Source organism: Cyanistes caeruleus, chromosome 3 (genome assembly GCF_971803275.1).
Source record: "Cyanistes caeruleus chromosome 3, bCyaCae1.hap1.1, whole genome shotgun sequence".
Taxonomy (NCBI): domain Eukaryota; kingdom Metazoa; phylum Chordata; class Aves; order Passeriformes; family Paridae; genus Cyanistes; species Cyanistes caeruleus.
In genome coordinates, this window is record NC_141703.1 from 89129243 (window position 1) to 89156943 (window position 27701).

Genomic DNA, 27701 nt, shown 5'->3' on the forward strand with positions numbered 1-27701 from the left:
TAAGTTGTCATTCTGTGAAAAGATTTTCTAAATATTCATATCTTTAGTCCCTCTATCTGAAATAACACACTCCCCCACTGAGGTTATTATTTCTAAGGTAAAACTTAGTGCATAAAATCTTTTTAAAAAGTAAAATCTACATCTACATTTATGAAACTTAATTACATTGAAAGTATTGCTTTTCCCTTCCTTAGATGAGGAAACAGGCCCTGTCTTAACAAGAATTCTGAACATCCCTTCTGTTCATGTTCCGACCATAATTCCAACAGCAGTTTCTCCCATTACAAAAAAAGATAAGGTTGATAGAAAAAAATCAGTAAAAGCTTCTGCCAAAGGAAACCGTGGCAAATTAGCCCCTTCATCACCTGATGACCTTGTACAGCAAGAAGAAGAAAAGGTGAGAGAAAACACAAATATCCAATCCAAATAAACAAAAAATCAAATGCATTAACTTCTGTAAAAGAAATATATATTCTTCTCAGAGGGCTTTGAGCTATGCCTTTACAAATTCCTAACAATCTGTGGTGTTCTTAAGGCTATGTTTTACTCTTTCAGTTGTTCTCAAATGAATGTATTGGCAGCTGTTAATGAACTTAGTCTTTATGACTCTGTGATGTAAAGCATTGAATCTGCCATGACCCACATACTTTTGTCAATTTTGGCTTTACAGTTACAGCTGATAACACTGCAGGTGATCAGGGGCCTGGAGCACCTCCCCTGCAAAGATAAACTGGAACAGTTGGGGTTGTTCAGCCTGGAGAACACTCTAGAAGACCTTAGAATGCACCTTTCAGTACCTAAGTGAGGCTGCAAGAGAGCTGGAGGGGGACTTTTTACCAGAGCATGTAGTGACAGGACAAGGGGAAATGGCTTTAAACTGAAAGATTAAGTTAAATATTAGGGAGAAATTCTTTACTGTGAAGGTGGTTGGGGTACTGGAACAGATGCCCAGAGAAGATGTGGATGACCTATCCTTGGAAGTGTTCAAGGCCAGGTCGGATGGGCCTTTGAGCACCTTGGTCTAGTGGAAACTGTCCCTGTCCATGGAAGGGGGGTGGAACTCAACAATTTTTAAGGCCCCTTCCAACTTGAACCATTCTGATTATTATCTCAGTTACAAGAACTGCTAAATTTGTAGTTTAACCAAGCAGAAGTTTTTATGCTTCCTGAAACCCATATTCAAAAGTCTAGCTAACCAGCAAATTAGCGATGACAGTTTTGCAGAATCTTTCCCTGTAATTTGGTCTTTCCAGCTGATAACAAGCCAGGGACCAGCAATTTGAGGAAGTTACTTTTTACTTTAACTGAAGTACTTCTATCATATTACAGGTCTTTGGAAAGAATCTTTGGAAAGCAGATTCATTCTGATTTTCTGTTCTGAAGTTGTTTTTAGTTGAAGCAACACTGTGGCTGTTGTTGCAAAACAGATTCTGTGCATATCCACAAAAAGGGTTTCTTACCTAATTTCAGTATGGAAAGTGGTGTAGGGAGTTGCCAAACAACACTCAGCATAACATACAGCAATTGTGTGGAACAAACAAACCCTATAGAAAATTAGCCCTATAATTAAAAATATGTCAGGATGACTTCTAAACCAAAAGGCTTTTAACTATTTGGTTTGGAATTACCTTGGATAGAGAGTATCCATATTGGTACATACAGCACCTGAGTCTATTTTGGAGAATCGGATTAGAATCCAAATGGGACTTGACAAATTCACATGGACATGATCTGTAAAATAGGATGCAATTCAGTAAGAATAAGAGGTAGGTTCTACAATTACACATATAAATTATTGGTCTATTATGTCTACAAAATGCTTAACAATTGTGTCAGTGACAGTTCTACAGAGAAAGGTCTGAGTTGTCATGGATCACAAGTTATCTGTAAGTCAACAATGCCATCTTCCTGTGAGAAGGGCAAAGACCACTGAGATGGGAATACAAAGAAGTATAGTCTGGTAAATATGTGAAGTTATTTTTCTTTTAGAGCTGGTATAGTCTCAGTTGAAGTATTATGTCCAGTTATGGATACTGCACTGCAAGAAAAATATGGGCCACGCTGAAGTTTTAATAAAAGCTTTAAGATTACAGGTCTAGAAAATTTAACCAGTGGGAGAGCTTTAAAAGAATTGGTTTGGGTTTGATCTTGAATTGAGAGACAGAGTAGTCTCCTGTAAAGACCTAAAAAACCCATCATCTTTTATGTGAGCTTGTATCACTATCAGAAGTATTTAGAGGTAAACTGATTTTTTGCAGTAGCGGTTCAGCTGAATCAATGAGAAAATGTCAGTGAGGTTAATTAAGGAAAAGTCTTTGAACAGTTTACCAGGAAAGCTCCAGCCCGGAAATTTTTAGAATATGTTACATTAGAATTTTTCACTAATGTTATTGTTACACTTAATTATTGTTTTTACCATTAGACAGGGAGAAGTAGATGACAACTGAGGGTTACTTATTCCCTGTTCTGTGATTTCTACCTCATGATGCTCTGACTACAATCTTAGGGTATTGAGAGTAGCCTTAATTACCAGTAATATTAGGTAAATTAACTGTAAAACTTACAGCATCTTTTATGCTGAAAAATAGGTGGCAAAATATCTGCCATTCCCCCCCCCCTCTATTTCTGTTGCTAAAAAGCAAGAATATGGGATAATACCAGGACAAGTTCTTTCTGTTACTTATGTATGCAACTCAAAACTTTTTCATCTTATGACTACAGGCCTAGTGCAGTCCATTGTTACATAGGTTTTTGAGGGGATGATTATTCAAGGTGAATGAAAGAAGACAGCATAATCAAAGAAAATAACTAAAGGTTCCACTTCTGAATCCATAAACTCTAAAAATGTTAAATATTTTATGTGGTAAACAGCTCTTTAAAAAAAAAATAGTATTGTTAAAATGGAATCTGTACAGACTAAATCTGTACTCTCATTTTTTCTTTATTATTTTAAAATGTGGAATACAACTTAATTAATTTTTCATTCTGTAGATGGAAAAGAAAGAACCAGTTCCCCAAACACAAGAGATGTCAGATGCTCCTGCTTTTCCAAGTTTGAATGTCTCCTGTCCCAATGGACTTGTATTGACTTTTCTCGGTGAAAGGTTTCGAGGTTAGTTTTCTGAGACACTGCAAAGTAAGGAATTTAAGAGAAGCTAAGACTAGAGAAGAAAATTATTTCTGCATTGATGGGTTTAGATGTAACAGTAATGTTTTTAACATGTCAGAATGCTAAGTCTGTCATAATACATATTTAATAAGATTGCAATATGAACAGTATGTTTTTATTCAAACAAATATAAAATCTAGAATCACAACTTATTGAACATAAAAGATTGAGGGCAAAGGAAGTAGCAACCCTAAAAAGCCCTTGGGAATCATGTTGGATAATCATTTGAATATACATGTAGTTTGGAATACAAAAGAAAAACAAGCAAATTCAATAAATAAATACATATATATTAAGGAATCTTGAGTGATAGCATGAAGATGGTTACATTACCCATATCTGCACTTCCTTTGAAAGTATATGTACTTAAGTCCCAGGACAAAACGTTAATAATTTGAAAGATACAGGGAAGAATGACAAGAATTATTAAAGCATCAGAAAATGTATCTTATAATGAGCTCATTTCACCAAAGAACTCCATTTAATTACCAGAGAAAAGGTTGAAGAAGTGACTGGTGCTAGCCTGAAGTACAAGGATGCAGAATTTTGGTGATAGCTTGTAAATGCAGTATAGAAACTTGTTACAATTTTCAGGGTCTTGAAACTGAAAACTAGGACTTTATACTAGATTTAAGTTGTACTCATTTGGTAAGAACGTTACACTCCTAAATGGAAAGAGTGATTAGCACACCTACCAAAGTTATGATGGAGTCTCTGCTACTGGATGTTTTACAATCAGGTTTTTTTGTTGCTTTTCTAAAAGATGCAATCAGTTTCAAACAGGAATTATTTCACACAAGTCCTTTGGTTTATGCCATCCAGTACATAGAGAGAAAACACTTACAATAGGCCTTTCTGCCCTTATCATTAGATTTTCTTTAGAAGACTGATGGGGTATACAGATACTTTAGAGCTTCTGTGCCTGACAAATACTCTGCAATAATTATTTTTTCCAGTGTTTTTGAAAATGTGTTAGGTTCATCTTTACATGTTGTAAAGTGTAGTAAATCTTGGGGTTTTTTTTAGTCATGCTATTAGGTTTTGAAGCAGACAAATGTGAATTTTGTTGCCATCTAGTTAGTTTTAAAAACCAGATCTGTACATCAGGCATGTACAGATGTCATTTAATACCTATGTACAACAAATCTGTACAGCCCAGTAAATTATTAATCTGACATGAACTAAGGAACATGCAGAGTGTTCTCAAGCATACATAGTTTGGCAAGAGGCATAAGTTGAAATCCTGAGTAACTGAAGTGAGCAAAGCAATTACAGACACATACATGGAGTCTCTCAATACAATTATCATAATTATACCCATTAGCATACTGAAAACACTGCCACCATTTAATCTGAAAAACTTACTTGCTCAAGCAGACAGAATACATTACTTGGGTTTCTATAACAAATTCAAACTTGGTGAAACTCAGTTGGGGGTTTTTTTCGCCTGTATGGGCAATTAGGGAATTCCACTCACCTGATGTAAGTCTTCCAAAAGTATGGCACCCCTAATAAATCTATCTTCAAATTTCCCTAGTTTTCATTTGGAAAGACAGCCGCCTTTACAGGAAGATGCAGAGTTTCTGAGTAGGTGACTGTTTCAAACTTTGCTCTGAAATCAGTCTGTCTTTTACTATGTGGATTATAGCTTCAGCCAAGGAGGGTTAGTCTTACTCAGCTAAAGTTGCACGCCTTCTGTCGACACCATGTCGCTGGGTCTGTAGCACTGTTTGAATGTGTGCTATGCTGTATTAATTCAGAGTTTGCTTTCAGATTTGAAAGGTGAAGCCACTTCCACTGAAGCAGAGAAAGAGATGGTAGAAAAAAGTGAGGCCAAAGCAGATGAAGGAGAGGAGGAAGAGGTTATGCAAACTGCAGAGGAGGAACATCAGGTTACAGAAGGTGAAATAGAGCATGAAGACACCAAAAGTGAACAGGCTGAGCAGCCTACTCTGGAAATTCTGGTTAGACAGAGTTATCCCCAAATGGTAAAGAACTCTCAGCTTTATTCACCTCTGTCATGGCAAACAGAACAAGAAGTGTCAAGGGTCATCACTAGTCAAGGAACTGTCATAAAGTACCTGATGGATGGATCTACCCAGGTACGTTGTACGTTTGTACAAGCACTACAATTTAGTACATTTCAATGTGATGGAAGATTACCCTTAAACTTGTTTTTGTCTACTGAGATCGAGAAGTGTCCAGTTTGTAGATGAAGGATTCAAGTAATACTGAATTATGCTTCCATGTCAAGGCTAAAACACTCTTCACTTTGTCCAGAGTCAGAACTTAGGGAAATTTAAGTGTGAAAATTTCAGGCATGTGAAAAATTCAGGCAACTTTGTGATTAGGAAATAGCTGAATATGGTTCAGAAAACTGTATTCCTAGACTTCAGCATCTGAAGTGTGGATGAGTTCAGCTTTGGGTATTTTTGGCAATATGAAAGCATACATATATTTTTTCAGTCTAAAAAGTCATATGGGATCCAGAAAGACCTGACCTGCAATAGATGTTAAGCCACTTAGCCAGGATTCCTGAGAAATATATCCCTTTGAGAAATATGCAACAAAACTAGCTGCTGTATATCTGTATATTCTCAACATACTGTTTTCTGGTAGAAAAAATGTAGATCTTATGTGCCTAGCATGATTTTACAGCAGCCTTTGTTTAAAAAGATTATGAGTGCATCCTTCCTAATATTAACTTAATGTCTATGAATCATCAGAAATTCATTGCATATGATAAACATTCAAAAAAGAAGAAATATTTAGTTCCATACAGTAACAATTTCAAGATCTGTTTCTATATGTTGTCCATTTCTTTTATACATCTTACTGTGTTTATAAATAAATTTAGGAGTGGTTGGAGTAGTTCTATCTAGACTCTAGAGAGTTTATCTGACACATAGAGAACATGCATGTCAAGAGTTGAGTGTAATGGATCTTAGAAACCAGCTATAATTAGATAAATAACCAAGACTTCTTTTTGTTAGCTATCATAATGGCTAAAAGATTAACAGCTGTTCTAGACATGTGGAATATCTCAGTACAGATCAATATGTCAATACAGATGCATTATCACTGCTACCAAAAAGAAGTCATTAACCTAGACCATTTAGTCAAAGAATAACCTTTACTCTTTATAGCACCCCTAGAAGAATCCCCATTAATTATATCCATGAACTGCAGAAAATAGCACTCCTTCTGGCAATGACTAATGGGATGAAATTTAACAAAACCAACTGTTGGATCCTACACGTGGGACAGAGTAATGCCAGGCACAAGCGCAAACTGGGAGAGGAGTCTGGGGAGCGCCCTGCAGGAAGGGCCCTGGGGGTGCAGGTGGCAGCAGCTCAGTGAGAATCAGCAGGGTGTGCCCAGGCAGCCCAGAGGGCAGAAACCGTGTCCTGGGGGGCATCAAACAGGCAGCAGAGCCGGGCAGAAGGGGGGATCACCCCGCTGTGCTCAGCCCTGGTGCAGCCTCAGCCGGAGTGCTGGCGGCACTTCTGAGCATTGCCACTTCAGAGGGGTGGGAAGGTCCTGCAACGAGTCCAGAGGAGAACAAAGCCAGTGGAAGGGCTGGCAGGTGCATCCTGAGAGGAAGGGCTGAGGGCTCTGTGCTTGTCTGCTTTGGAGAGACAGAAGCTGAGGGTCAACCTCCTTGCTCATGCAGCTCCCTGACAGGGGAAGTACAGGGGAACGTGCTGATCCCTTCTCCCTGGGATCCACTGACAGGACACATGGCAGTAGCTCAAAGGAGCACTAAGGAAGGTTCAGATATTAGGAAGCATTTCTTTACCAAGAATGGTGGTCAGACACTGGAACAGGCTTGCTAGAAAGGTGGTTGTCCCAAGGTTGTGAATGTTTAAGAGGCATTTGGTCAATGCCACTAAGATGCTTTAACTTGGTCAGCCCTAAAGTGGTCAAGCAGTTGGACCAGGTGATCATTGTAGATCCCTTCCAACTGAAATAGTCTGTTCTATTAAATCTCTTTTAAATAGCTTCTTTATTTCTTGTATTCATTATGAGAGATGTTACTTTTTTCCTCTCCGTCACACAGTATTCTAGTGACTCACACTTGTGACACATTAAGACTTTCTAATGGTGTTTGAATTGATTTTAACCTCTAGTATGTCATTGATTTCTGTAGATTCTGTTTGCTGATGGCACAGTGAGTAAGAGCCCTGATTCTGGTCCTGTCTTACCACCACCTACAATTCCAGACAAAAAACAACCCTCACCAGAATCAGAGAATTTATCTGAGACCAGCACTAAGAAAGGTAACATTTCTTGTGTTTTAGACAGATATAAAGTTAGTAGGGCTGATGATACTTAGTAAAGAGCATATTTCTTTAGTCTGAAAATTCTGACAATGTGAAATGCAATTTTATCTGTACTCAGCTGCTGCACGCTGTTATGTTACCTTCATAGCAAATAATTTCTCTCCTATTTCTTGTCTTCTTCTTCTAACAGGGATTCTAATAAGTAAAGAGTTGTGTAAGAGCTTCAGAGTGAATATGAAGTCTTTTAAAAAAGAAATCCTTGTAACTACAGTAATGTTAAATCCTTACTTTTGTCATACAGTTTTTAGTCTCTCACAGAGAATACATTTTTCTTCTCACTCTGTGTATTCCAAGGCACCTAATATTGGTCATTATCAATTGGTTGTATGGACTTGTGGTTGATGGTAATATAGCCATTCTTACTGTATTTTTTTTGGAATGAGAAAAAAATCAAATAATATTTACTTCATACCTCAGAGTGTAGTCCAAGATCACTGTCAGTATTAGTTAGTACACAGGATAATTCTGACCTGTCACACTGACGTACAATTTATTGGAAATAGGTGAATAAAAATCACCGCCAAAGAGAAAGGTGTCTCAAAAAGAGGCTTTTTGAGTCAAGTCCATTCCTTTTTCTTTAGATAACTGCAAAGATGAGAACAACTCTGACAAACCATTTTCTAACATGAATTCTCAATATCTGTGACCAGTGTATGTCCTTTATTTCTTGTCCTTTATTTATGATCACTTTTTCACCTTCCCCACCTTTCTTCTCCTCTGCTAATTCTTTGACAAATTTCTAGTGATGAGTTCCATCTCTTTTTGGTTTCAGGGTGGATTTTTGCAAGATATTTGCTCTAAATCTTTCAGCCTGGTCTCTGGACTATGCTCTTGTCTTTTGAATACACTTAGTCTAAGTTATATTTCCTGAATATGGGAGACAAGAGTTCTCTATAACATTCTCCATAAGATCTCTCCAATTGCCTTTCATAATGAGATCTTCATCCTTTTCTTCTGATGCACCATAGGACTGATGGCATTAGCATGCTATTTTCGGTTTTTTGTAAGGAAGTGCATTAGATAAGGCTAGTTCAGAAACATGTCTTTGAGTAGCAGGAGTTGTAATTTTCTTCTAGCCTGTTAAATAGCTCATTTTGCAATTCTGTCAAAAGCAATGTTCACAAACTCTGCACTTCGCTGGTTTTGCCCTTTGCCTTAGAGAATATCAAGTCTGATACAGAAATTTTCGTTTCTGCAGGGAAAAGCAGTGACAAGAACAGTCTATTACGCTCACCCAAGGGTGGGGAGTTTGAAAAGGCCAATTCTACACAACCTAAGGCAGGAACCTGGATAACAACAACTCCATTAGGCATTCGAGTGGGCACAGAGGGTGCAACAAGAATGGATCTGAAGCCACTCTTAATGTATCAGTCCACAAACCTAGATGATGGAACGGTATTACTGCTTTTGTGTTACTATAGCACTGTCTATAAGCTAAGAGACAGGGCTGCCATCACGTAAGTTGTAGGATTTGTTCTTAGAAAACGTCCTACAAGTTGTGTTATTTCACTGTTAGAAATGCAGTAGCTTTAGATTTTGAAGAAAATGTGATTCCTCTGTCTCTGAAGTAAATGAAGACATGGTAGTCAAGCTTCTTCAGAGCTTCAGTCCTGATCCCTTATATTGTTGTTTTTATATTGTTATTGTTATATTGTTATTGTTATATTGTTGTTGCTGCTGTCACAGTGCCAATATAAATTAGTCCCTCATTCTTTCAGATTATGACTGTACGAGATGATGAAGTGGTAATTGTTGAGAAGATGCATGGTAACAGAGTAGTAGAGCATGCCGATGGTACCAGGATCACAACTTTTTATGAAAAATGTGAAAAACTTTCTGTACCAGAGGGTAGTGTGGAAACAGGTAACATCAAAAGGGGAGCACTTAATTTTCTTGCACTTGACATATCTTGTGAAACAGAAAGTTGTCAAAATAACTACTAAAGCTGGCTTATACCAGTAGCCTAGATAACAGATCCACTAGTGCAGCCTAGTCTTTGTTTGTTTGCTTTCCTTCAAGAGTATATTTGGTGCAAGAATAATATTGTTGCAAATAATTAAATTTTCTTCTTTCATACCTATATGGTCCTTCTTCACCATGACAGTGCCAGAGTTTTAGTGTGTTCATTGCCCTCTCTCCACCTGCCCTAATAATAACAAGGAAGCTGCTTTGAGTTCTGACTGAAGGTGTGTAAGGACCAAGGCATCCTTATATTCCCCAGTGAAGTCGTGGACTCACCAACCTTGGAGATCCTGAGTATCTGAATATAGCTGTGAAAAATGTCCTGCCAAGAAAAGTGAAACTTATATTTGCCTGAAATAAGTGGGGCTAAAGGTCATGTGTGATTCTTCTGGCTGGTGTTGTATTCTGTATGATTGCTTCATTTGCAAGGCAAGTCCCATCCTCCTTAATTAAAATGAAAGGGACATTTACTGTGTGAGTGTCTGGACTTCAAACACAGTGTAGGAAAAGACCATTATTGAGTTAGCAGGAAATGTTCAGAAACAGCTCCCTGTGGGATGTTAAAAGTCAAGAGACCCTTGAACTGATCTGTCTCTTCAATGGAAAGGCAATAACCAGATTAACATACCTGTTTCATTTGTTTTCCAAGATTTGTGTTGCTGAATAGGAATTTCTTCACATTTTAAAGCTTATATTACAGACACAAAGAATTTCAGTGATCCAACTTGTATATTACAAATATCTGGATCATTATGGTTAGTACCATACTTGATACATTAGAGTGTACTTTCCTAGCCAGCTGCAGATGGTTACACATATTTTTTGCTGTTGGGTTTTTCCTGTACTGAATTCACAGTCCAGAACGTCAAAGGTTGCATATTGTTTACATAACATAAAAATATGTGATAGAGGATGGTATGAAGTTTATGAAGGTCTTGCACTGAGGAGATAAAGATCCAGCACTATGAGAGAAAAAGCAAATTGGATCCCAAGACATTTCCATGATTCATGTGCTCCTGTCTCATTGTTCTGTATTAATTCTTAGATGAACCCTCAAAAGCCACCAAAAAGAAGCTCAAAGGTACACGAGTTGAGAATCCTGAGTTTGCTACTGTTATAACAAATTGTGAGGATGGTACCTGTTGTACTATCTTTGGAGATGGGACATCTATTCTAGCAAAGCCACAGGGAACATATCAGGTGGGAATTACTTTCAGTCTGTGACAGTGACGTTTAATCTGTGTTCCAAATTCCCTGCCGTTAGCAGCTCTCACCTTCATTACCTCCCTTCTCCATAGTCTTCACTAATCCTATTATTCTGTCTCTTTCATACTTTGCCAATGTTTAGATACTTTCTCACAAATGTACAGTATATTTAAATCACAGTCTTAAATTTCCTGAAGTTAAATGTTACAGAGACTCACATCAGCCCACCTCTTGGACCTCTTCCTTCTTTCTCTTGCTCTAAACTGGATGATTCAGTATTGAATGTCTGAAAGCTGTCCTCTTGATTTGTATCTGTTCTTCATTTTCACAGTACATTTAATTTAAAGTTTTCACCTTTGAAGATTGAATCTATTCTCTTTTTGCTGCCATAGGTTTTACCCAGCAAGGGAGGCTTTCTTTTCTTTGATGAAGATTGCTCAGCAGTTTATAGCCATGAAGTTTGTAATTTCAGCAGCAAGGAAGAAGAGAAACAAGCAGGAAGATACATTATGAAACACACTTCCAGCATTATTTGTGAGATGATGGATCCTGAAGGAAATACTTTTAAGGTAGAATTCATGGAAGAAAACAAGTTTCTATATTCTAATTTTATCTTCTAAACTTCTCTCAAAGTCAAATTGTAACCTTGTAATATTTAAAGTAGCCAGAATCAGGTCTCTGATATCTTCTTGACTAAGTGATGGATATCCTTTTTAATTTATCTCTTTTTAGAGAGACTGAAACAGAACATGTGGTGTACAGTTTAGCTCACCAATAAAGTTCCCTTAATTAGCATGATTTGTATTATAGCAAAAAATCAGCTCTGCAAGTGAGGTTTAAAGACTGGGTGTGTCAGATTCAGTTCAGGGACTGTCCTTTAAATCACCCTTATTTAAACTGAATCTTGAAAAAGGCATCATTATTCCTTTTTAGGTTATTGTTAGCTGTCTTGTTTGAATATATTAATGTCACATTCATTAATAAGCACATATTTCTTTCAAGAAGGAAAATACTGTAGATGTTCACTCAGTAAGTGTACATCTATGCCTGTCTAGCGTATACAGTTACGTGGCTTGAACAGTGAGAGAGTATTTTTGTGTAACAGTCCTTGGGCATTTATTAAATATCAGCATGTGATATTAGCATTTATGATACAGCATGTCTTTATAGAAATGTTTTGGGGATTTTACTGTCTTTTCAGTTTTCTTCTTTATTTCTTTTTCCTGTGAGTTTCCAGTTGCTCAGCATAAAATGTTTTTCCCTGTCCCTTTCACTGGGCTAGGTTATGTTAAAGTTCACCAGCAAGTCACCGTTTTAAAAGGATCTTTTAACTCAATTAATTTAACATCATTTCTGCCATAGGTCCTGGCTGATGGCAGCACAGATGTGTGCATTCCCAGCATTGGCTCTGATGGCAAGGAGGACAGAAGTTCAGCAGCAGAGGAGGTTAACAAACCTATCACTTATAATGAGCATGCCCCAAGGTAAACTGCGTTGCATTCATAGATTAACACTTCCTTTTCTTCACTGCACAGCATTTGTACAGGGTTCACAGATTTGTGCTCCCTTTGTTCAGTACTCTGTATTTGCACAATTGTTGCCATCATGTTGGAGTTCTGCTTTCTTGATAGAGCCCCGTGTGTGTGTTTGGCTGTGCAGGTTTTTCATCATCTCTGCGGATGGTTCTGGAACGGAGCTCCTGCGAGAAAAGGATGTACACCAGTGTATGGCTGAGGCCTGCAGTGATCCTGCCACTGCAGTCTTGAGAGATCCTGTACAAGAACAGCCAGGTAGAAAACTTCTTTTTTCTGACAGACTACTAGTAGAAAGAATTGCAAAGTTTCAAAACTCTTATATGGGCAGGAAATGTTTTTACCCTTGTAAATAAGGGTCCACACTTCTAGGAGTGAAAGAAAGAAGTTTGGGGGAAAACTGTAGGAAGCAGAGAATAAACTGAAGGATGCTGTTAAGGGATAAGTGAACAAACAAATGGCATATTTTTATCCATGACTCTCAGTCAGACAAATAAAAAGTGATACCAAATAAATATACTCTTTGTGTTTATCATTAAAAAAAAATTGAATGTATCACAGTCTCCATTAATGATGTAGCAATTAGAACAGTGATGCCCTGATGTTGACCCTTAGTCTGTGTGTTGGAAAGAATACATATTAAAAAGCTGAAAAAACATGACTGGAATTGCCAGTACTATGTGGTACCATCCACCTTGTAGCAGCAATGCAAGAAGTTATGTCCAGGAATTGTTGGTTGTCTTGTGAAGTTAGCTGGAGATGCCATGTTTCTATAAAAGACTCTGTGGTATAACAGGTAGATACTAATAAAAAAAAAAAATCTTTAAAAGAGAGGGAAGTATAGTTCCCCTGGATATAAGGGAATGATAAGGGAAGTTTGCTTCAGGCCATAAAGTTCTAAGACATATTTCTCCCAGATTTATGTCATAAGCATATGACATAAGACAGCTTTCCCACTTACTACTCTTATAAGGTGTGACACATTTTTAAATGTACTTCTATTCACACAAACGACTGGTTCCCCATTGCATAAATCAAATGAAATAATTCTGCCATGGGAAAAAGGAAAAAAGAAGGGACATGGAGAGAGAGAGAAAATTGCAGAAGGTGAAAAGATCAGAAAGATGGAGAGGATACATACCCAGTCAAAATCCCAGTCAAGAAAATTTATTTAGCACTTCTGATTTCCCAGACTTCCTGCTCCACCTTTCACAATACTGGCTCTATTTGCCTTGACAACAAGGCTTCACAATTTTGTATCCTTTTGACAAATTACCTCAGTTGTGATATCCATTTTGAAGGTCATCTGTGGGGTAGATCATAGTAGATTTAAGTAATTTTTGGGCTGGGCTGGAAAAAATATTTTGAAGACTATTAAAACAATACAAATAAATCTCTAATGGAATCCATCCGGTGATCAGGATATGAAGTATGAAATACAATGATGAATTATGTGTGTTCTGAATATGTTGTACTGCTTCTGAGATTAATATTCAGTACACATGGGTCAATTATCTGTACTTGCTTGTTTGGGTTATTCCCCACACTACACAACTGAGCTGTTAACCAAGAATTAAAGCAAGTAGCATAAGCAGTTCATTGTTAAAAATGGGCTGAGTAATCTGAACTTGTACAACTATTCTATAATCAACCAGTGATTTGATATTATCTGTAGCCATGGATGCATGGAGTTTTATCTGTCAGCAGTAAGATTTTTTGTAGATAAGTGTTTTGTTCTGTAGGTCTGAGACACTTGTCTCCATTAATTTATTTTTTTTAACTTGAACTGATTCTTAGCAGAATGTATCTTTGAACCAGGTGCTGTAAGTATTACTATCCTCCGCCCTATGGCTGAAGCATCCCCCTGGGTAATGAAGAAAGAACCAGAGAGTATTGTTCCTCCATATCTTCGGTCAGGAACTCGGGAAGAATCCTTTCCTCCTGAGGTATAATTGTTTCAAAACTTTATTTTCATAATAAAGCAATAGATGTTTGTGGGGAAATGAAGCTCTAAACAATGTGAATGTTAAGTTCAGTTTATTAAGCAGACAGAGCAAAGGGTAGGCTGTGTCAGGGAATGTATGGTCTGATCCTTTTACACTTAGTGACGGGATATAGCAGTTTTAAGGGGAGCTTATCTTACCAGATGAAGAAGTTTTAGAATAGATAAATTGTTCCCAGGAATCTGCTGGCTTTATTGTCTGTGATTCTATAAGGAGAGCACATGATTTTTATCTGAGACACATTGCCAATAGCTGCATTTTTCAGAAGTGTAAGTAACCTCTTGCTCTTTTTGTTTGCTCCTCTCTGTTCAGGGGGAGATCACAGGTCCCCCAGTCCAAAGGCGTGTTTGGAAGGGTCTCAGTATTGGATCAGCACAATTATCCTTGCCAGTGTCTGTGCGAAAATGTCCCAAAAAACTGCAAATCCGCCAGCTATTCCAGTATAAGCCACTCTGTGATGAACTAAGAGAAAAACTGCAGCTTTCTCTCAAGGTAGTTCAACCACATTTATTCATTCTTCCAAGAATGCTTCCAAGAAGCAACAGAAAACAGACAAGTAGACAAACTGGGTGTGATAAATGTGTAGTATATACCCGAGAAAAAGAAATCTACTATGCTTGAAGAACAATTATTTCATATATAGACATGTTCTATAAGTGTTTTTCTGAAAAAGTTCAATTGTTTTACTTACCTCCTATGAAACCCAGTTTTCTGAGCAAATACATGAGATCCAGTCCAGTATACATCACTGACAGTACTCTAACATATAATTTCCTTGCTGTCAATATTGATCTCTGTTACTTTGCTTTTATTTTGCTTAGGGTTTGTTTTCCTTCAAAAAGTCTTAAGAACTTAAACTTAGAAAGCTGAACAAGAATTTCTAGCTCACCATAATTCTGCAATTACTTTGGTCACTGAAACACACTCTGGCTTTGGTTATGTATTTGTTTTCATAAATCAACATAGAACATTTCCAGGTTCCAGTCTGAGTTTTGTCTAGGAAGTAGCTGTGTAGCCTTCTGACAAAGTTTGTGACCATCCCTTCTTAGTGACTGGTTCATAGCAGGGTGCAAGCTAGACCTCCTGTGCCAGTGTTCTGAGATGGAGTCCAAAAGTTAGCAGCTTTGCCCTTCTCAGTGTTGGTGTAAAACATTAATTTATTTAATTCACATTGTGAAGATGCTCTTAGAAAAAATTTTAGAGTCAAAACCCCATTGTTATTTAATAAGGAGAGAATAACAAAATATGTGTCCTGTCATTTGTTCATTTAACCTATTTTGATAATGGCATTGCAGATTGAATTTGAAAGTTAACAGCATGTGAAATTTGTGGAGGTTGTAGCATATTGCAGCCAGTTATATAATTTTTCTTTCCTCCCCTCCATTACATTTCAAAGAAAACATGCTTGCAATAGAAAAATCACTGACAGCTGTCCAGCCCAGACATGTTTGGGATATGTGAGTCTACCAGAATGAAATGTTACCAGTTTATCAGCCTATAAATATATAAAAATTTTTCTTTAATTTGCATACTGATCTTTCAAAGAACACTACAGGAAAAGTTCCACACTAAAATGGCAAAGGAAATTTCTCCATTGCCCAAATCTATTATTGATTCTTAGAGAAAGATGAATGCTCTTTGTTACACTGGGAAGGAAAAACTGCAATTATTAGCACTGAAAAAACAGTTGTAATAATTGCATAAATGTGCAGTGGAAATATCCTCATTGCTCATAAATCAATATTTAATTTTTTTTTCCCCAGAATGAAGTATCTTAAATCTTTAGCCACACCTTCACTTTGTCAGAGTAAAATCAAGATCTAAAGAAAATATTATTCTTCCTTTCTCCATCTTCTAGAAGACTAAAGAGATATAAACAAGTGAAAAAAAACTGGCACTGGAAACAAATTGTTTCTACAAACCTGTCTGTTAGTAAAGTTCTGTACTGCATGTAGCTTTCTGGTAGGGTGGTGTGTTTAAAACCTTCTTTTCCATCCAACTGATTTAAAGAAATGTGGGGAAAGAAAAGTGTTCTTTTCTATAGCAGCTGGTGTGATTATGTCAATGTAAATATCTATTTTAAGTCTACATCTGCATCTTTCTTGTTCTTTTTCATTGTTCCACCAGGAATATATAGACAACATCTTAAAGCATGAAAATGAGCTGGAAGAGATGAATGTGAAAGAACCAAGAACAGAAGAGGAAAAGGAGAATGCTGCAAGTCTCCGTGAGCTGATTGCAGTGAGAAAAATCAAAATTTTAACTACTTCTTTCAGCCAAAGCCTTGTATTGCTGTGGAAGTGTGAGCCTTGAAACACATTGTCCACTAATAAACCAGCAAATGTCAGAGTAGCACAGTGCCAGTTCTGGTGTAGATTAATGGTAAAGCAGAGCCACGCTCAGCCTTCAGCTGCTCTGAATTCAGCTGGGCACTGCTGCCATTTGGGGAAGCGATGCTCAAAACAGTTCAAGAGTTTGGTTCTACTGAATTATATGTTCCCAAACACACAGACCAAAATTACTTTCCAGTAATTTACTTTTTTTAATATCCCCCAACATCAGGATGAAAATGTTTCCAGTCTGTTGTCATTGCACATGGGAGACTTTTATTTCAACCACAGCCACCTCCATAGTAAGAATTTAAACCCTGCTTTTGGGTTAATACAGAAACAGTCTGGAGGAATATTGTTATTACTACTGAGCAGCTTTTTTTTCTTTCTTTTAAATCTGCAAATTTTCATGCACAATTAGAGCACATAAGGAAAAAGGAGAGGAAAAGGTAATGGGAAAGGTGGGTAAATAGGAGAAGAGGATCACAGTTTTTCTGGGAAGAGAGACAAAGAAATAATCTGTCAGTAACTCCATCTGCATCTATCCCCTAGACAACCATTTATTTACTTCAGTGAGACCCAGGTGCTGAATCTCACATGCTGCTCAGATCCACTGAACTCGTCTAGTGACTAATTATTGTTGATTGTCCTGGCTACCTTCAGCACATTTCCAGTTACAGATTTCACACTGGACAACTCTTTTGTGAGCAGCAGTCTCAGTGTGCACCTGCTGTGACCCAAGAACCAGTGTCACATTGTTCCCAAGTCTCCAATAGCTCTGTTACAACCCAGACTACCTGCTTACAGGAACTCTGGCTTCCAATTAACTGGAAAGTCAGAGACAGCATGAGAATAAAGGAAACACTTTAGTTTAGAGCCTCTTAACCCTCATTCACTTTACTGTAAGCCAGCCACATGAGGTCTCCTCAATAGTAAAGCCTGCAAAATCCTGAACACATTTCCCATTTGACTTGTTGGGAGTATAAGTTTAATACAATATAGCTTGTTCAAATTTTTGGCAGAAGGATTTGAGTTTGATTAGGAATAAGTTTAGTTGATCTAATAGAATGTAACCATATAAAATACAAAGCTATCTGTGAAATGGGTCATCAAGAAGGAAACAAATACCTATTTAGAACATGGAAATTGTACTTCATTTCCTTTTTTCCCAGCTTATGTTTTCTAACACACTGAAATACCTGACAATGTGACTACAAGAATGGGGGTGACAAAATAACACTTGTTTACAATATAAATCCTTTGAACAAGATGCTGATGTTGTGTATGTTATTTCTCATATAGTCACAGTTATTCCTTCTTCATTACAGTCCTTCCCTGACTGGGAAAAGTCAGCTGAAAAGCTCAGTGATAAAGGTAATAAAAATTGAATACCTGTATTTTTACAATTTAAAATATCATAATAAGTTTTAAAGTATTGTGATATTATTTTTAAAGAGGGAATATAAAGGTGAATTAATCTATGTGCTATGTACATGTTTCTGTGTGACTCTCACAGGTGATTAGAACTTGTTAGCATCAACGATCCAGCACCTCTGAAAAATAATTCCTGGTTTTAGGCATGTGTATTTGATGTTTTGACTCACATTTCCACATGTAGTGAGTTGTCTTAGATAAAAGAATATGAAAATACTTGGCTACTTTTATGCAAGTAACAACTTTTCAGACAAGTTTTTCAAAGCAACTAAGTAAATCCTAGTTGTTTATTACACTTCAAAGTCTAATTTCAAATCATCACATGTTCAGGTTACATTCACCTACCTAAGGGAAAAGATGGAGCAGTGTATCATGAACTTTTTCACAAGATTTTTATTAGCACTGATTAGTGTTTTCAGTATGTAGAAATAAAAATTAGGATGTGTTTCTTTATAAAAACCCATAAGCCTTTTCCATAGAAAAATTCATTACATTCTATCCCATAGTGATGCTCATCTTTAAAGTGTTATTTTTCTGCCCTTCATACCTTGTCAAGAGTGTTTCTACTTGCCAAAAGACCTCATACTGTGCAAAGTAAACAAACAGTTGCGACAAATGCTTGTTGAACGGCTTCTTTTTAAATGGAGCTGAAATTTTAATGTGATATTGGTAATGAAGAAGATAGGAAAGAAAAACTCTTTGAAATAGGTAAAAATATAAAAAGCTGAAAATAAAATCATATTTTATGGTGAAAAAGCTGACAAAATAACATTTTGAAGTTGGAACTTATGTAATTCCCAGAACACTAAGAGATATTGTCATAGTCTAATAGGATCATATCTCACAAATACTCGCATCTTCTAAATTTTGCCACAGAAAATTGTTTTCAGCTGAGGAAATTTCTTTGGACATATGATTTAGCTTCAAGGTATAAAGTAAACAAGACACTTTATAAAATATGCCAGAGGACAGGGCAGCTCTTTTATTAAAGCCCCAGAGCTGGTCGCAATATTAAATGTGGAAAGACTGGCATTTCTCCATTGTACATATTGAACTAGTAGTTCCTTCCATGAGAATGTTGATTATGGCTGCTTCACAGCCTCAATTAAGCACACACAAGCTTAAGCAAGTTAAATGTAATAAGGGTCTCTGAAAGCCCATGTTATTTTCTTCAGCAGTAGATAGAGACCTCAGAGCACCCCAGCTAGAAAATGACTGAATGTCAGCAATTTTTCCTATTCACAGGTGTTTGTATCTTGAAAAAACGTAAAAATATGTCAGGAAATACAGGGTGGGAGTGTGCACTTAATCTGCTTCTTGTCCTTTCAGTATTTAATTCAATTTCTTATCTGTTAATGTTCTGATCTTGATTTTGGAATGAAGTTCTTTCTGCTTTTTCCCTCACAGTAACAAAGGCTCTGTTTAGGTTGGAAAGTGGCAGAAAGATGCATTAAAAATATATCCTCTGATGTTTTTTCTTCATAACACCTGGCACTGCTTAGCAGAGCACTCGTAGTCAGTAATACCCTTCACCTTGCAGCCCATGTGAGTGCGCTGTATGAACAGGCAGTGGCTTCTCCTGCTCACACAGAGAAGAAAAGCACTGCACAAAGAGAGGACCAGCAGCAGAGGTAGGACAGAGCAGTGAGGACTGGTGCAAATGTAAATTACACAAAGGGTGAAGCCATGCACACAGGGAAGGCACTGTGCTTTACTGACTTAGATCCCTAGATATATATAGCAGTGTTTTATTATCTTGTCCTGTGATTACTTTGTCCCTCTATGCCTCTCCTTCCTTATCTGAAAAATAATTCAAGGTTTTCTGGGAAAGAATTATGGATGTTTTTTGGATTGAATGATCTAATAAAAATGCAGATATGAGCAAATAATTTTGTGCAAACCATACAAGTCGGGAGTCACCTGAGATGTTTTCATAACATACACTCATAAAAAGCATTTTCTTTCCAGGGTTATCTTGTAAATACTTTTGTATTTATAGAAGACTACTAGTTTTCTCATTCCCACTATTCTCTTTTTTTCTTCCGGGTGATTCAGTCCAGAAGGAGTAACAGTAACATCCAAGTGGCAAAGCAAACTAGAACAGAACAGGTAATAATATTAGTCGGATCAAGTTATTTTATTAGCCAGCTTAATCTAAATTTGTAAAGAGTGTTACTGATTTCACCAGGTCTTGGGTGATGGTCCAATGACTTGCCCGCAAATGATGGGTATTTTCTACTCAACAGAAATGCTGACTAAATGGTTTGAGTCTCTCTTTTTCCCCCCCCCCCCAGCCCCAAAACCTAACAGCATTACTGTTAACTTACACTATGCAAAACAAGTCAGAAGCCCTGTGTTTCATTTCTGGTTCTGCCACTATAGTGTGGAAAATATATTAATATTTTCAAATGCTGATGCTTTGGGTTAAAATTCAGATATTTCACAAATAAAAGCTGATTTTTTCAATAGAACCCCAGACACATCTCACATGGTTGTGCTTCAAAGCTTCTCTTGGCAAAACTGTCCCAGCTCTCTCAGCCTCTCCTCACATGAAAGGTCTTCCAAACCCTTAATCATCTTTGTGGACCTTTTGTGCATCAGACAGCTCAAATGGACACAGCGCTCCACATAAGGCTTTCCACATTGCTTCTTAATTACATTCTGACTTGCATGAGATAAAAAAACTCTTAGAGTTTCAGAGTTATATTTTAATATATCATTTCACACTGTTTTGCATCCTATTTTAAAAATTACTTTAAATATATAAATCTCAGCAGCCAGCTGAGAACATCATGCAATTTTGGCTCTAAAACCAGTGATAAAGCTTTCAGTATGATTAGAATGATAAAATAAGGAAATTAGATGAGTTTTGTGTTCAGAATTTTCTCAATGGATCTGGAATACCAATTCTTAGCTTGTACTGTTTGTTGGAAGGTTGGAAAGACACCAGTGGCTGTCCCAGTCATGTTCTATGAGGTTTAGAGAAATGGAGTATGTTCTGAGGAGGTTCTCTTCATAGCAGGCAACTCACTGTCCATGTGCATTCTGATCAGACCAGTTAATTCTTAATCCAACTCAAAGAAAAATGCCAATTACAAGAATGTTACTTAATGTGATGAATGAGGGAAAAAAATGACACTTGCATTTACCAAATCCATTCCTTGATGCATAATACTGAAAAACAGGGTGAACTCAGTTATAATGCTTTTTTTTAATTTCTTTTCCTTACCAACAATGTGAAAAACATCCCTAGGAAAGAACTGGATGAACAGAAGACTACATTTGCAGCAATAAAAAACAAAATATTTGCTCCATATTTTGAATCTGAATTCAGCAAGGGCTTTTTTGATGAAAAGGTAATGCAGCTGAAAACTGGATGAGTTTTGTTAGGCCAGCTAGTATCTCCCATACTCCCAAAGACAATTTTGGGTTTGTATCTCAGCCTCTATTTATCTCAACAAACCATTATAAAGGACAGCTATGGCAGAATTAATACTGGGAATTATATGCCCTTGTAAAGGAAATCCCAATTTGAAGATGGTATATGTTGACTGAGTACAAACTGTATAAAATTCCTTACATAAACTCTGGAAAGAGTCTGATTCAGAGCAAAGCTTAACCTCAGGTTTTTCTACTTACCCCTCAAACTCTTCTCCCTGTTTATTAGAAAGGGAATAAGTAAAACTAGCATTCTTAATTTAGAGGTGATCTTGGGGGCTTTCCTGCTGTAATCTCACCTGGTAAATGCTGTAAGTGCAAAAAGCCTACTCAGAAACGTAAATTGTAATCTGATGTAACTACTTGTATATCTTTTATAGTCACCACGTTGGTTCTGCTTATTTGTTTCCTTTGCATTCCTTTTTTTTTTATATACATTTTCCTTTACATTTTTTTTTATACATTTTCCTTTACAATTTTTTTTGTTTGTTTTTTTTGTTTGGTTGGTTGGTTGGTTGGGTTTTTTTGCACGGGGAGAAGGGTGTCTGCTGGCTGTTTTTCCTAGGTATTTAGTTGGGAAACCTAAACCCTCTTTCTCCCTTTTCTCTAGTTTCCTGATTTGGAAGCAATATCGAAGGAACTTCCTCCACTTCAAAAAGAAGAAGGTGTAACTTCCCCCCTGTGGCTGATAAAAGAACCCAATGGAGGTAATCGACTTTCTGGCATCGGTTTTGTATCTTCTTCAGGAAGAAGAAGCCCTTGCAGACATCACTGAATGTGGAAGAACCATTTGCTTTGGATGCTAAACTGAAGAATTTGGCTATGAGTGGGAAATGGATAGATGAAAAATGCTCGAGAAAAACTTTAACAGAATAAATAATAGTTAGGGGTAGATGAGCCAAGAACCAAGAAGGCCAAATTCAGAAAAAAAACTTATGTGACTGTAGGAAAAATATAGGAGATTTCATTCTGAAACTCAGTGGTTAGAGGGAACTAGTGCAAAAGCAACATGGAATAGGAAACATGCAGGCTAAACATAGACTGGAGGATATAGGAGGAAAGCAGTGACTCCATAATGGGAAGCAGTGAAAGACGGAATTGTTATCTTTGGCTTGAGCTTTTCAGAACTGAGAGGAATACTTCAGTTCTGTTTAAAACGCAGCCCTGACAAGTTACTGAAATCATACAGTGAGATTAAAAGTCATACAGCAAAGATTCCTATCAGGAAAACAGTCCTCTGTGGGGCTTTATCAGACCCCCGTTAATTCCGTATCTCTCATATTTTCAATCATCATAAAATCTATGCTGGATTGTCTTTTAGTCCTTAATGGCTTTTAGTTCAATTAGCCAGAGAACAAGAAATGACTAATCATACAACAGGCATTTTTGAGATCCCTGTGGCCCAGTAGAGCATAATGCCACATGTAGAATTTTCTCAGCTTCTCATGGTTATGTAGACAGCTTTCCAAGATTGTCTAAATTAAAGTGACAAAGACTGTGATTTTGTTCCACATGTTTATGAAAATGATGGTGATCATAAAAAACACTTGACTCAGTATTCCATTGTTTTCTCCCTTTAGCAGCTGAATTTCTTGATACTACAAGCGACTCTTCACTTTCATCTAGCCTTCCACTGCAGGATCCTTCCCAAGAAGACGATGGTTCCAGCAGCACAGCAGGTACACCTGCCTTCCAGAATGTAGTTGGAGCAACTTGGTATCTTTCTATAACTCTTGACACAATATTTGCAACACAAATTTAAATCCACCTGTCACTTTTTCATGCTTTTGGAAATCTTTCCCTTCCAGACCTAAGCATGGCAGCAAGAGCACAAGAGACACCCCTTCAATTTAAAGTTCCAAGTCTGGCAGTGGATGTTACAGGGCAGACGAGAAAAGAGAAAGTAGTATTACCATCGTATCTTCAGGGGAAAAAACCAAACACCATACCAAATAAAAAGGTAAAAATAACATCTTTCTTGTCAGTATTTATATCCTCTGAGTAATCTCTTTTCCATAAAATCTTCACCCTGGAGCAATACTGGAAAGTGTTTTGAATTTGTTTACTGAAATATGGCTGTTGCAAATCATTTATATTTACTGACAATTCTAGAAGTACCTTTCCTCTCAACTGCTAGGAAAAACATTCTGCATCAGGCATTTACATGAAACTCCATTTCTAAAAGAGCAAAGCTTCCCCCTTTTTCCCTGAGACACCTCAATGGCTTAATACACCTGAAAACTCAAACCAGTATAAATTTTCAGACAGTATTCAAAGTGCTGCTTCAGTATTTACTCAAATTAGGATGTCTTTTTGTAATTTTTCAGGGTGAGTGGTCAGAGGTCAAATACAGGTTAAGTAATTCTCCACCTGACTTAATGGCCACCAACTTTCTCTTTGTCTCATATTTTGTTTGTAAAGATAGAAGATCCTGCCTCAGGAAAGGTCAACATATCTTCTCTTGCAACAAGACAGGATCTTACCAGCTTCCATCTCATCCCACCCAGGGTGACATTTGGAGTGCTAAAGGAAGGCTGCACTTACACAACCACTGTCATCATAAAGAATGTTGGTGTGAACTTCTCAAGGTTAGTCTGAATTCTTAGTACCCTGGTTTTTATTTCTCCAAATAGATCCTGACAAAAATCAAGTACAGTTTCTCTGGAGCCACCCCACTCCAGAGAAAACGCAGGAAATCTGACAGCCACTTTATAGGTCTGCCAGAGCTTTCTGTAAAGTGGAGCCATATCCTAGGAACGCCTCTTCTACTACCTTTCCTTTAACAGCTTCTGGTGCAAGGGCATGCTGGTAAACTGTTCTTCAGGGGGGAATGAAATCCACAGGATCAGTTCCAGAGCAATGCAAAAGTAAAGGTCATATCTGATCTAATGATCTTTAAAAACCTGAACAGTAGGAAGTTGCATTCACAAAAGGACTGTCATCTCAGATGTGAAACAATCAGTAAGAAATGAGGAAGCAAAACTTCTGCTTTACTTGGTACCATTTAATTAAAGATTATTTGCACGAAATTCATGCCATTATGTCTTCTGCAATAGAATCACATTGAAGAACATTAAATAAAGACTGTTATGGACATTTGGGTCTGCAATACACAGGTGTTTGCCAAGAAGCTGTTTTGTACTTCAGCTTCCTTTGAATATGAACATTTAAGATGCTTCTTTCACATTGTTGGAAGGACCAGGCAGTGTTAACAAGCTCTTTGAAGGCTTACTCTGACCCATTCATCTGCTCCTTTGGGGTTTTTTTTGTTAGAAATCTGAGCCTTCATGAGAAGCCCAGGAATACTGCTGTAGTCCAACTTGTACATTATGATGGAAAGGATGAGCTAAAAAATTCTGCTGTCATTTAAAACAGCAGAGGAAGAGCAGGCAGCCTGCTTCCTCAATGTGATTTCTCCTGACTGAAACAGTTTCTGGCAAACTGATTCCTTTCTCTTTCTGACAGGTTTTGGGTGAAGCAGCCACCTCCGCACACAGGACTGACAGTGATGTACACACCAGGACCTGTAGGTTACACAGGACACCTTTTGGGCTTTTTTCTAGACTCAGTTTACCCTCAGGCTAGCTAGGGCACCTTTCTGGGACAGCAGCTGTCTGGGAATAGAGCTTCCAGGGTACACCGTTTTGTTTAAAGTTATTTGAAGTGATGCTCTCTTCCACACTCCCTCTGCCACCTTCAGCTGCAGCACCCTATGTACTCGAGTCTCAGCCTGTGCCAGAATGGAGAGGGATAAAAATGTTCAGTGGAAAGCAGCAGGTCATGCAGTGAGTTTATAGAGAGCTTTTTCAAAGCAAACAGGGATTACTTTACACTGCCTCTGAGTTTTCCCTTCTGCTTAAGGTGTTATATCTGCTCTGTCTTATGCAAATACTTAACTTCCTGTCTGATACCTTCAGAATTTGAAACTAGTAAACTATTGCCTCAATCCTTTCTTCTCCTGCTTCCAGCTGTTCTCCACCTTTTTTATCTAGCAAAGCACCATAGCACATTAAATTATCCCATTAAGTAGGAAGATTTCATGCTTTCTGCTTTTGTTCAGTCTCTCTTTTCACCTGCATGTTATCTCTGAATAAATAAATAATGGTGGACACTGTCCCCACAGCATCCATGTAATACCAGGCAATATCTTGCCAATTCATGGAATCAAGAAGCAATGACTTGTGCAGAGAGGCAGTGCCAGAATGCAAGTCAAACCTCCTAGTCCAGAGCCTTAGCTACAACTCGGTACTTTAAATTATAGAATAGTGTAGGTTGGAAGGGATCTTTAAAGGCCCCAGTTGAGAGAGGATGGTGGAGGGACAGTGTCAAAGGCCTTACAGAAATATGGCTGGAATAATTTCCACTGTCTTCTTATCTCCTCACATCTGCCCCTTTTGTACCCTCCTACCTTTATGTTCTTTTTTGAACAGAATAGAATATATTTCATTTGGAAGGGACCTAGAGTGACCCTCTAGTCCAACTGCCTGACCACTTCAGGGCTAGCCAAAAGTTAAACCATAGTATTAAGGACACTGTCCAAATGCCTCTAACATGAGAGGATTGGGGGGACTGCTGGAAGGGACCGTGTATGAAACTTGCACCTTACCTGAGTCATTCTGTCTCTCCTAGGTGGCAGCAGGCTTGCAGGTTGAACTGGAGATAGAGATTTTTGCCATGCTAATTGGAAGGAAAGACACTGGTGGCCTTGAAGAAGTTTCCCATGATATTGAAATATTAACAGAAACTGAAACTCTTCTCCTGCCTGTGAAAGCAAATATCCTTTGTTGTCTTACTTCTCACACACACCTCATAGCATCAGCCCTGGGGAATCATCTTCCTTCTGGAAGCCTCAAGCAGTTTCCAGTGCAGGCTGTTGCAGTAGCAAGCTTTAATGTCCTCTTCAGAAATACATAAATAGGTGTTTTCAAAGCACAACAAATGAAAAATTTGAGATTCTGATGCCAAACACATTTTACATCAGAATAACGTAGTTTGAAAAGTGGGGAAGGGAAGAACGGCAACTCAAAAAGATGTTGCTTTTAAAAAATAAATGAAAATAATAGGAACTCTTTCCCACCAGCCCTCATGAAAATACTTCATTACATTTTTGAATCTGTGGTATCATCTGGTGGCACAACCTCATGAGCAACAAAATGATGTATCATCCTGATACTAAACAGGCAAATGGGACAATCCCTGCAGCAGCAAAGGTGCAAGCACAGAAGCTCATTAATGCTGTCAGAAATGAGCCTGTGTGGGTTCAGTGGGCTTCTCAGTTGTTTACTGATGGCAGTACAGTAAAAGAAAAGAGCCAAGTCAATAGCTATTATTTCTATTTCCCTTGTGTTCCAGGTGAAGTTCTGTTTGACATTATCAAATTTACACTTAGAAGTCTGGGAGAAGGGGTCCCCTGGAAACCTAGAAAAGAAATAGCAAGGCAAGCTACATCCAAACATGCCAGAAACTTCATTCACAGTAAGGAGCACCCTTAGCAAAGAAAGGAGAACTTCAGGAGACTCTGAGCCTGACCACAGTAAATGCTAACAGCAACTCTTCTGAGGCTTTATATGCTCTGGATGTGACATTGAAACTCCCCAAATTTGCTTTGCATTGACCCAAAGAAATCTTTCATGCCTATAATTGCAGAGCTGAGTTAGACAGGATTAGCAGCATAGCAGCAAAACCAGCTGCTGTTCTGTTCCCACTCACCCAGTCCTCAGACACAGTTGCAGACCAGCCTCCAAAACACTTGCCTTTCCCCCATTTTTTACCTGGTCCTTTAATCTTTGAGCTGAGGGCACTAGTCCAGATTCAAGATGTTTCACAACCTTACTTCTAGAATTCTTTCTTACCTCCACACATTATTTTACTTAAATAAATGTACCAAAATGGTTAGATCCTTAACATGGTATTCCACCTGTGTTATCCAGTGACATTTATGAGTGCCGCCCAAAAGGATACCCCCAGGGAGGGATGGCAGCAGCAGTCCAGGCAGTTCCTGCAAGCACCAAGCCACGGTTGCGGATTACACTCCCACGAAAGCCTTGTACTTAGTGTAAGTACTGGATGCAGTGACATTGGCAGTAAATTCAAGTACAGTTGTTTTACCTACTCTTCCCTTCATCAGCAGCGTCCTGAACAAAGCTCATGCAAATGATGCACGCCTCACACAGACTTGGTAACTGTGACAATGGGAATGAAACACTGGATGACACTAACCAAAGCACTCACTGTAAGGGAACTGCAGGTTATTACAACTGCTCAGCTCAGTGGAGGCACTGACA

At 37.9% G+C, this 27701-nt stretch overlaps 1 protein-coding gene across 6 annotated transcripts in view; it reads left to right on the forward strand.

Moving 5' to 3' along the window:
• Positions 1-27701, forward strand: part of SPAG17 (sperm associated antigen 17) — a 90993-nt gene that overhangs the window by 60750 nt on the left and 2542 nt on the right. For 4 of the 6 annotated variants that reach the window (XM_086884001.1, XM_086884003.1, XM_086884004.1 and 1 more), the window contains exons 24-47: positions 195-397; positions 2992-3112; positions 4943-5271; positions 7320-7449; positions 8711-8907; positions 9231-9375; positions 10520-10674; positions 11073-11249; positions 12043-12164; positions 12340-12470; positions 14031-14158; positions 14528-14707; positions 16343-16456; positions 17874-17919; positions 19520-19610; positions 20035-20088; positions 21233-21335; positions 22028-22124; positions 22998-23096; positions 23226-23377; positions 23839-24005; positions 24883-24943; positions 26047-26191; positions 27335-27472. In XM_086884001.1, coding sequence (XP_086740127.1) covers positions 195-397; positions 2992-3112; positions 4943-5271; positions 7320-7449; positions 8711-8907; positions 9231-9375; positions 10520-10674; positions 11073-11249; positions 12043-12164; positions 12340-12470; positions 14031-14158; positions 14528-14707; positions 16343-16456; positions 17874-17919; positions 19520-19610; positions 20035-20088; positions 21233-21335; positions 22028-22124; positions 22998-23096; positions 23226-23377; positions 23839-24005; positions 24883-24943; positions 26047-26191; positions 27335-27471 — 3284 coding nt within the window. In that variant the 3' untranslated portion in view covers position 27472. The remainder of the gene's footprint in view (positions 1-194; positions 398-2991; positions 3113-4942; positions 5272-7319; positions 7450-8710; positions 8908-9230; positions 9376-10519; positions 10675-11072; positions 11250-12042; positions 12165-12339; positions 12471-14030; positions 14159-14527; positions 14708-16342; positions 16457-17873; positions 17920-19519; positions 19611-20034; positions 20089-21232; positions 21336-22027; positions 22125-22997; positions 23097-23225; positions 23378-23838; positions 24006-24882; positions 24944-26046; positions 26192-27334; positions 27473-27701) is intronic. The other 2 variants (XM_086884002.1, XM_086884006.1) reach the window with 2 other exon arrangements.